Here is an 11,282-nt window from a genome sequence, read left to right on the forward strand (position 1 = left end):
GTCTGTTCTGGTTTAGTCTTATTGGTTCTTACATAAAAACTTTAATCAATATTTTAGTATAATGTAGGATGCTGTTGTACATGAGTTAAAAAATATTTTTTTTGACCTTGTACAAACTTTGGTTCTTCTTCTTTATCCCCAAGAAGCAATACGTAAACAAACAAACCAAACAAACAAACCAAAAACCAAAACCAAACCAACCAACCTTGCTTTGGAATGACTTAGGCAAATGACTATTTTTAGATACTTTGTATGTAGAATAACTTTTTGTAACTATGACCTAGAACTTTGTGTGCCTTATATACCAATATACTCCTGTATATTGTTAACTAACAAGCTTGCTTAGCTCTTCTGTGCCTTTCCAGGTCTGTTTTTAATGTCTCCTTATAAATAAAACACATGAAACAATGTTAGGAAAAGTGCAACTAAGACAGTACTTGTGTTGGCTCGTACCCTGGAGGTTCCAGCTTAGTTAGGTTGGATCTCACTATATAAAGTAAGTGTTAGCTGAGCACCGTGTGAAAGTCATAGTTCTGAAAGCCCGTTTGGTCTGTATTTACTGCCATGATGTTGTATTTGAATCTTACATGTGATTGAACTATTCATAAGGGGGGGAGAGGCAGCTTGAATGGATGCATTTTGCATATCCTCTGGTGACAGTGTGGACCCTAATGGGATCACTAGGATAAAGGGGGGAGAAGAGAGGGATTTCAATTGGTTCACCAGGAACACAGCAAATATTAAAGCCTGTATTTTCCCACATTTTGGTAGATGGCTTCTAAAACTAAGGTAAATCCCTTAGCTTTAGGCATTAAATGTAGGGAAAATTTAATTTTATGAGTTCAAATTCAGCATAGATTGTTTCTCAATTGAGCTTGTTCTTAAAATAAAAAATATAAAGTATACAGCGCAGAATTTCCATACCTGTCTCCCATCCGCCCAGTTTTCTTCCTCTCCCTTAAGCTTGTTAATTTTTGTATATCCTTATAAAATTTATTGACATACATATAAGTAAATGAGTATATGTTTTATGGCCCTCTTTTGTTCATGAACATCTTTTTCAATATATACAATAAAAGACTCAGTAGCATCAGTGATATTTAAGGACAAGAGCATTTAAGCAGGTTTAAAAAAAAATGTTTAACACCAAGTACCAGAATGTGGTGGAGAAGGAAGAGAAGATTGGGATGATTAGCTTTACATTCTGCCCCTTTCCTGCCTTTGTATCTCTGGAGATCCGGACACTACGAATAGCCACGTCCCACCAGCAAGGGCAGCGAGGCTGCAGCAGCCTCCCTGGCCCATTTTCCCCTGCTGCCCGGTGACCACCTGAGGGCAGGGAGCTGAAGGGGCAGGAGGCCTGGCAGGAGGGAGGCAAGGCCTGTAGCAGAACAGTTTTCACCTGTGTCTTGTGTGGGGTGAAACAAGAACTTAAAGCAAAGTAGAAGAATGGGTTGGAAGACTATGCAGTTACGTACTAATTGTGTCAATTGCTAAAACTCTTAAGTTGACCTCTTTTCATATGACTGGAGCATTTTTTTTAAAATTAAATTTATTGGTTAACAAGATTACATAGGTTTCAAGTGTACATTTCTATAATACATCATGTGTATCTTGCATTGTGTGCCCACCACTATGGAACACTTACATGAATTTGTGTATTTGTTGAAAATGTCTTGACATCCTTATTTTAAGGTTTATAAACATTAAAAAAACTCTAATGAAACATACATCCATAGAAATGGCTAACTTGATTCTAAACCTTGTATTAGCTTATTCATATATTCTTCAGTGGCACGTTTCCTCCCCTTTTGAAGTGTTAGCAATGCACACCACTTTGACACGCTTTCTTTTGCAGAATGGCACTAATGTCACATAAGCAGAGATTTGGTGAATTGAATGTACACAGCGTTGGCTGTCATATTTTACAGCTTTGGAGAGTAGGAAGGACTGTTTGCATTAGATAGACGAAAACACCATTTGAAAAGCATGTTTAAGTTTTGAGAAAAGTCAGGTATTGAATTTTAAATTAGTAATATTCTTGTATGTAAGTCCATCAAATAAAAGTAAATTAATCCTAAAGAACTTTTAAAATTACAGACATTCCACTGCCCTTCTCCCAAAAAGATGTCATTTCGAATGATGGATCCTAGCTGTACAATAGGATTTTACTGTCGAAATGTTCAGGACTTCAAACGAGCTTCTGAAGAAATCACTAAGGTACTTTTATTTAAAATATTATAATAATATTTGTAAATGAGCTAATTTTTATTTGAGATAGCCCATGAAAAGACAAAAATATGTAAATTTTGATACTTTTGTAAAATTGCCTCTCGAGTGTTAATGTTATTACGAATATTTAACCAGAAAATAAAACTGTTTGGGGATTCCTAGCCTTTGATACTGATGAAACCACTACTGTAGTGAACAGTCAAGGGTATTGATTGCTCCACTAGGTGGCACTGTTGAAGTAAAAATCCCTTTGCAAATGGATTAGGTTATATGTGCAAGCAATTAGGTTATATTTTATTTGAAGAGGATTTTAAAAGGGCAATACCTTAGGGGGTAGAAAAAAATTAATGAAGTATTTGATCAAGCCAAATTGTGCATTATTTCTTGTTAGTCCAAGTGCTTCTTTGGTTTTTTTAAAAAGAGAAATGGTATTTTTGGATTTCTCAGAACTGCTTTATCAAATGAGCTGTGTTGTTACCTTCCAATAAGCTTGTCTAATCTGATCTATTCGACTTATAGGATCTTTGAAATAGGTTTATTTAACTCCCTCTCATTACCTTTAAACTTCTGCATTTTTCTGGTCCTTGAGTACAGTACTGCTAAACATTAATAGAGCCTCATGGATTGTCTATATTCAGTACTTTAGAAAATAAAAAAGATTACTTATTGGGGAAGTAAGCATAACTGGATAGGTCTCTAATTTATTAGTATCAGTAGCTATAGATTATCATTTTATGGGTAAGTAAAACCAATACTAGAATCACTTTTGGGAATTCTTAACTTGAGCTCAGATATGATAGTACCTTATTACTGCTTTACTCACAGTTAATTTTTTTAGGAAAATGGACACATATAAAACATTAAATAAAAGGTTTCATATAAACCAGGTTCACTTTACTTGACCTGCCCTGTAAAGAGGAAATTTAAGAAAACCATGACAGAAGAGTGAATGAGGCGAGGAGGAAATGAGATATGTGAGGGCCTGTTCTTATTCTTCGTTCCTCACAGTTGTCGTGTTTTCATCTCCATTTGCAACCTGGAAGGCCAAGTGAAAATAACAGAATATGCATTCTACATTCCCCTCTTTTATTACTTGAAATTAGTAATATTTCTATATTTTAGTCTGACAATTCTCTGTCTTTATAAAGTATTGTGTATGTGCTAAAATATATAAATCCAGGTGGTATTATGATACAGATTGATACTGATGAACATACTCCATTAAAAAGTTCCATTTCTCTTTCTATTAATTTATTTTCTATCTCGATTAAAATAAGTCAGTTTGAACAGTAAAGCAGCCTACTCCTGGAATAGAAACAAACCAAATTATTATTATCAAGTTGAAAAACAAGATTCACAAATGAATTGCACGTTGATGTTTTCTCATTAAAAACATGTTTTTTATACTGATAGTTATTAGGATTTTTACATCAGAAAAGTGCTTAGAAATCATTGCTCTTAATGTATCAGAGTAATATACACTATTGAGGCAAAGAGAAACCATATTGAAGTATCATTTGGAAGTACTGAGAATTTTGTAGAGTCAATTAACTTTGCTTTAATGATAGTATTGTTCTTAAGTTAATAGCTTTTTGTAGCAGTATCAGAAACTCACTTTGTCAGTTAATAACTGGATTATTTACTTTTGCTTGGAAGGTTATAAGTTGAGCAATTTTCCTTTTCTTCCTAAAAACTGATTTTGGCATTTTTAGTAAAATAGTCATTTTTTTCCTCTTTAAAAATAAAAACAATTTAAAATTATTTTTTCTAGATAGGGTGTATTTTGAGTTTTCTCATTTTGAAAGTGCAACTAGATAGTTTAGATTATAATGTTTAATTTATAATGCTGTATGAATGAATATTCTAAATCCTTAACTCCATGACTTTTAAAATGCTATAAAAATTGTTAAATTAATTCTGTGTTTAGCAGAGCTCAGTTCAGCAAGTACCTGAGTAACTATTATATTGAAAGCATAAAATAACGAAGATATAATCTCTACTTTTGAACAAGGTATAAGGCTTCTGCCCTCGAGTAGCATTTATAGTTCAGGAGGGGAATAGACATATATTACATTGAATATTGTAAGCATCCATACAGAAATAGAAATAAATTCATGGGGGAAGGAAGGAAGGAGTGTTGAATTGAGAGGGGTGTTTCATTCAACTCAAAGTTCTTTATTGTGATGGTGATATTTAATTTAGACCTGAAAGTTTGGGCTTAATTTCTGTTGGTTTAGGGAGAAGGAAGGGTGCTTCAAGCAGAGAAAAGGTATTGGAAAAGGAAAACGTAGAGCTTGTCAAGAGAATGGCAAATAGTCCAGTTTGGTAGGTGCCAAGGGTACACATAGGGCAGCACTCACTGTCTTCTGGCTGCCTGAATCTCTGGGGTGTGGCCTGGGACTCTCCATTTCTAACAAGTCTCCCAAGGGACCTTGCACAGTAAATCAAAGGTCCACCAGTGTAAGGCAGTGCAACCCAAAGTGTGATACTCAATTTTAGGTAGCACTGGAACAAATATTTTAATACTTATATACTTATTTATATTCATATTAGAAAAATAGAACTGGAATATCAAACATGTGATTTCCTATTTATTATTGATGTCACAAGGCTATTTAAGTTAAAAATGATGGAAAGAGAAATCATAATTATAATAGAGATGGGCTTCATAGCAAAAATAAAGGTATATAAATGTCCAAGGCCTGGGGAACACGGCCAGAAGAAATCGTGAAGGGTGAGGCTAGAAAAGGAGGTCAGTGCATTTGAGAGTCTCAGATGCCATGCTGAAGAAGTTTGTACTTGGCAATATGTTGATTTTATTAATTTCAAGCATACAGAGATACAGAGAATAACATAGTAATACCTATGTGCTGCCACTGAGCTTAAGGAAAAGAATTCCATGTAAAATTGAAATGTGTTACCCATCCCCAATCTTACTCCCTTCCTTTCTTCCCAGTAGTAACAGCTATCCTAAATTTGTATATAATACTCATACCTTATGTAACCATAAACAGCATATGTTATGAAACTTTTCCATCTGATATATTTATATAAAAATGTATATCCCTACTGCAACCAGCATTTTCATTTAGTAGTGACCTAGAGATTATCTGTTTCTATACATGTGGTCTAGCTTACTCATTTAAACTGCCTTAGCCAGGTTGGCCTCCTTGCAGATCCTCTGGTCTAACCTAAAAGGCAGGCTCCTGTCTTAGAGCCTTTGCACTAGACTGAAATGCTTTCCTCTTAGATATCTGTGCGGCTGATGCCTTCACCTCCTTTCAGTCTTAGCTTAGATGCCTCCTTCTTAATGAGGCCTAACCTGACCACTTTATTTAAAAATGCCATCTTCCGCCACCATTTCCTCTTACTTGGCCTTTTTCCGTAGCACTTATTACTTTCTAATACACTACACAATTTGCTTATCTATTACATTTATTATTACCTGTCTTCTCCAGTGAAATATAAACTACACAGGGGCAGGAACGTTTTGCGTGTTTGGGTCATTGATGTGTGTGTCTCAAAGCATCTAGAATAATGCCTGTTCAGAGTAAGTATTCAGTATATTTGTAGAATGACTGGAGCTGAGTTTGCAATGGTGAACTGATGGCTTCATGGACTTGCAGTCTAGTGCAGTGAGTTTCAACCTTTTCCATCTCATGGCACATGTAAACTAATTGCTAAAATTCTGTGGCACACCAAAAAAAATATTTTTTGCCAATCTGACAAAAAAATAGATATAATTTTGATTAATTCACACTGGATGGCTATTGTTGTGTTGGCTGTCATCATTTTTTTATTTGGCAATCTAAGGGAAGAGAGATCAGTGCCCCTGACTAAATAGTCAGGTATTGCATGTTTTAAAAATTCTTGCGGTTCACCGAGTAAAAATGGATGGTCCAGTGGACAATATGGACTTTAAACACAATGTGTAACAAAAACTAAAATTCCATAAAGGAAAAAAGGGAAATAAAAATAAAAATAGAAGAGACTTAATTTTAATTTGGGGATGCAAAAACATCTTATAAGGTATATTCACTGCATTTTCCTTAAGTTCCCTATAAAGTTGTGACTGGTCCACAAAACCTGCCCTATTTAAACTTACCCTCAAATTAGTAAGAAATCAGCAAGAGAATAGTGAGGGTCCTTCTAATTATAATGGACTTAACACAGTTTCATGACTTGCTTTAAGTATGCCTGTAAGTCTTGAATTGGAAGCAGCTGAAGTGAGCAATAGAGTTTGGTCTAATAGGGATAGTAGATTTCAAGTAGATTTAGGAGTATCTTTTATTTCATTGAAATGGTCAATCACGGAATCCCTTTGGATAGGGAAGCAAATGGTCAGGTAGACTTGAGAGAGGTGGGAGATTTGAAGGTCAGATGAATGTGATGAAGTCAGGTTTACTGGGCGTCCGTCTAAAACAACCACTCTTCCCTCCACCCCTTCTAACTTCAACATCTCTGTGGAATAGTTCTGTTTAATCCTGTCTCTGATCTTTTTATTAATAATCTCCTTCCTCCCTCCCTCTTTCCTTCTCTCCCTTCCTCTTGTCTCTAAGTAGTGAAATCATGTTGTTAAAGTCTTTCATGTTCTTTTGGTTTCTGCATGGTATATAAAATATGTGATAAACGTTTCCATTGTGATTGTGGGTTTGTCCATTTCTCATTTAAGTCTTCCTTTTGTTTTATGTATTTGGAGGCTATGTTATTAGTTACATATAAATTTAGGACTGTTAAGTCTTCTTATTGAATTGACTCTTTTATCATTATATGACCCTCTATCTCTAGTAATATTTCTTTTCTTAAAGACTGTTTTTGTGCTTGGTTGTCATATATTTTAATCCTACATATATTTTAAATTTCACAAGGCATTGCATTTTAAACAGTCAGTATTACCCTTTCTGACGCCCTTCATTCTCTCCTATATTACTCTTCTTTCTTCTGGGATCATTTTGCTTCTCTCTGAAGAACTTTCTTTACTATTTCTTCTCTTGCTGTTTGCTGGTGATAAATTCTCTCAGTTGTTTGTTTGAATACACCTTTATTTTGCTTAAGTATGCGGTTCCTTCAAATACATTCTTCTACCTAACTACAATACAATTATTAAAGTCAGAGAAGAAGCACTGTCTTGTCATCACCATGTATCCATCAGAAACTATTCAAGTTTTGCTAATTGTCCCAATGATGCTCTGGATTACTACTGTCTATAAGATTACTATTTTTTATGTTGACTAGATTTTTGCAGAAATATTTTTCCAAATATAGTGATCTTTAGAAAAACCAAACTTAATTTTAAAAAAGCTTTATATTATTGATTTTGGTCATTTTAACAATTCTCTGAGGTAAGGAGATTGGGTACCTGTTGCCCCATTTTATAGATGATACTCAGGTAGAGTGATTTGTCAAAGATCACATCAAGGTAAGTTATAGAACTGAGATTAGAATGGACCTTCTGACTCAAGTTAATGCTTCTTTTTCTGGTATCAAGCAGTCTTTCACAATATTTTACTATAGTCCATGATATAATTTTGTTTCATTGTCTACTACTACTAAAAGGAGATAAATATTAACCCTTTAGAGTAAGCCTTCAAAATAATGTGACCAGAAGATTTACTTTGGGGTGAGGGGGTGGGGGTCAGAGGTAGAAAAATGTACTTAATTTTTTATGGCTAGTCCTAATGGAGAAGCAGGTATTTATCTATAAATAAACTAAACAGTGCTGATCAATTTTGTCTTTTAGCCAGAACGTTAAAGTGATAGCGCTGAATAAATGTAAATGAAAAAAGCTAACAAGAGATTCCAGGCTAAAACGTTAGATTTTTGTCATGTGGTCCTACTGTGCACTGTTGGGTAAAGGGTTCTCCTGTACTTTCTGTTACAGATGCTGAAAATTTCTTCTAAAGAGAAATATCCTTTATTTACTTTTGTAAATGGTCATTCCAGAGACTATGATTTTACATCTACTATAACCAATAAAGAAGACCTTTTCTCAGAGGATGAAAAGAAGAGATTAAAAAGATTTAGTACAGAAGAATTTGTTTTGCTTTAAAAGATAAGCACATTTCTGCTTGATGAGAGGGACTCCTCAAATGGGGAAAATGAAGAGAAACAAGTACATATGAAACTGGTTTATTTTCACAAATATCTTAATTTTATATGTTCTTAAAAAAAATTGAAAATATACACATTTAAAAATATTTTTCTGAGAGAGAAATGATTTAATGAGTCTTGATTTGTAATAACAAGTGATTCTGGCTGCATGACTGTTTCGCTAAGATCTTCTAGTAACGCTACCGTAACTGCAAGCCTTCCAGTCTTTGAATTCTTCCACCTTTTTCTGAAGGTTTTGATACAGGCCCCAAAATTGTGATTACCAAATAGTTTCAAAAGGACCAGAAGAACAGAGAATGAATCTTCTGTGCTGCCTGGCCTCCTGATATTAATGCAACCAGGGGATACTTTTGGATATCTTGATATATTAAATAGTCATTGTTAGCTGTTTTATGCATACAGTTATATAAGTAGAATTGTGAGTTTAGGTAGTATTTAGCAGTATGATTTTATAATGGCTTATCATTTTTATTGCCATTGAGCCTTCTCTGAGGAGTGAATATAAAGTATTGGTTTTCCCCACAAATTTAAAGGTTATGTTACTAACAATAATAGGATCCAATTGGATCAGATAAAGGCAATTTTAAGATAGAGATAGTTATTTGTTTCTTATCTCAAAATTTAAATTTTATGGGAACTCTATTTACTATGCAGTCTTGAAATCTAAAGTTAAGTACCAAGAAAGATATCAACAGATGCTCCTCTATGTGATTTTTGTTGTTTGTATAAATCAGTGTAGTGGTGTTTAGAAGCTGAGGCCCTCTATAATGTAAATCTGCCTTAAGTGTGTTATGTGTTATTTAAAGGCCAATATGTGATATAAAAATACAAGAGTTATTATTGAGCCAAGATTATAAAATAAATACTTTAATAAAGATGTGAGAACATAAAATGCCTTTGTTTTGGTTTTAATGGGATTATTTTAATCCTTTCATTTGAAAAACCATTGTCTCCAATGAAGTCTCTTTATTTATAATGAAGACAAATAATATTGTTGCTCTGAAAGCAAAATATTAACTTATTTTATGGAGCTTCTATGTTTCCTTGTGAAAAGGTGACTTATAAAGACATGAAATTGTACGTCATTTAAAGTCATTGATCTCTGCCATCAGAAAGCCTGTTTGTTAGGTTTAGAGTTAGTTGCATGCAAAACGGAACAGAGGGTAGGCAGATTGCTTTAGTTTGCCTGACGAGAGAAATCGGGGTTGGCATTTCCCAGTGAGGATAGTTTATTGAATTGAAATAAATGGTCTGAAATCTAAAATTTTTCTTTTCCCTAGATAAGATTTGGACAAATTAAGTCCAGTATTAATTTTCCTAGAAGGTCAAAGCAGTACAGGAACAATGGTATGCCCGATTTTACACACTGCAGTCCTCTCATCTAAGTTATTCTTGTACATACCTGCAGAATTCACAGAATACCCAACCACACTGAATTAGAGCACCCGCATCTTCCAATGAATCAGAACTAATTGTAAGTGTTGTCTTACAAGAACTTTGTAAAAACTTCAATTATATGGTAACATTCTGTGCTCAGCATATTTGGGGATCATTTTTAAGTAGGATATTGGAATGAGATAAGATTACACTGGACAGAATGGAGGTGAGAGGAGGCAGAAACTTCCCTTTCCATTGAATTATATTGAAAATACTCAGTATGTTGCATGGACAAAACAAATAAATCTTACCCATACAATCATCCTCATGACTGAGAATGAATGTTCAGAATTAGAAATTATTATTAAAAGAGTTTCATAGTATGTATGAATGAATGTATACATTCATGAAAATTAAGAGAGAGGCTGATGGATCCATCTTGCCTGTTAATTCAACTTCAGCTGAGGTCTGGACAGAAAGTTGTGGTTATCTTTTATTGGAAAGGCAGCAATAAAACTGCATCACTCTAATAAGAATAGAGGTACTGTGTATATCCTGGTTTCACATTTTGTTTTAAACACAGATTTCGTTTCAAATTCTGATCAGCCAGTAAAGCTTATGGCTGATCTTTTTCAGCCTGGAATGAAGGAAAGCGAAAAAGGGCAAGACTCTAAGGTGGGTGTTCTGTTAGAATTAGGATGGGAGGGTCCTCCTTTTGGACATCAATATTAAGACACTGGATTTTGCCATTAACATTTCAGAAATGAATTTTTAAAATGCTTGATGTGACTTTTGATGGTGAAGGTTTCTTTTCTTCCTTCTTCCTAAGACTTGACACTTTGAATCCCCTTTTGTCAATGTATTAGCCACCAGCAGGCAATCCTGAGACTCATCACTTACTGAATGAGTGCATGAAAAGGTCCTTTATAGTATAAGTATTTCCGAAAGAATTTCCCTGAAGTATCTATTTTTTTTCAGTTTTTATATTAAACTAATCCCATTAAATCTGTATTAGTGAGAAGATAACTTTAGTGGATTAAAATTTTAGGTCACTTTTTTGTTCTGCTAACCTTCAGATTTAACACTGTCCAAGGGCAAACATATCTAAAAGTAGATATGTTAATTCTATCTTGTTTTTAGAAGAATTAAAGAAACAAAACAGCAAAAATGACTTTATCCAATTTCAGGTAAGAAATCTCTACTTTTTTAGAGATCTCTATTTACTTTCTGTTATTCAATGCCAGAAAGCACTGTATTTCTCGTCAAACCACACTAATCCAGTTTTTCCCCTGTTTTCTTTTATCTGCTAATTTCGTTGTTGCTAGGAATGTTTCATTTTCATGTTTTAGCAGAGATCACTTTTGTAGTTTACATTGTATATCTAAGTCTCTTTGACTATACAACCATAGAAACATTATAAAGAATTTTCTAGAAACAGGAAGAAACAAGAGGAAGAACAGATAATGAAAAAAATATTTTAAAATACTAAATAACGATATGAATTTCTATTGAAACAGATGTAAAGAGGAAACTGAGAATTTAAAATAATAGTAAAAGAGAAG

General features: G+C 33.9%; 1 protein-coding gene across 4 annotated transcripts in view; it reads left to right on the forward strand.

Annotated features, from left to right (window-relative positions):
* ATG4C (autophagy related 4C cysteine peptidase) overlaps positions 1 to 9,239 on the forward strand; it is a 55,785-nt gene extending 46,546 nt beyond the window's left edge. For all 4 annotated transcript variants that reach the window (XM_081144406.1, XM_081144403.1, XM_081144404.1 and 1 more), the window contains 2 exons: positions 2,101 to 2,220; positions 8,114 to 9,239. In XM_081144406.1, the coding sequence (XP_081000532.1) occupies positions 2,101 to 2,220; positions 8,114 to 8,281 (288 nt within the window). In that variant the 3' untranslated portion in view covers positions 8,282 to 9,239. The remainder of the gene's footprint in view (positions 1 to 2,100; positions 2,221 to 8,113) is intronic.
* The last annotated feature ends 2,043 nt before the right edge of the window (positions 9,240 to 11,282 follow it).

This window comes from Miniopterus schreibersii, assembly GCF_964146895.1.
Source record: "Miniopterus schreibersii genome assembly, chromosome: 8".
Classification (NCBI taxonomy): Eukaryota; Metazoa; Chordata; class Mammalia; order Chiroptera; family Miniopteridae; genus Miniopterus; species Miniopterus schreibersii.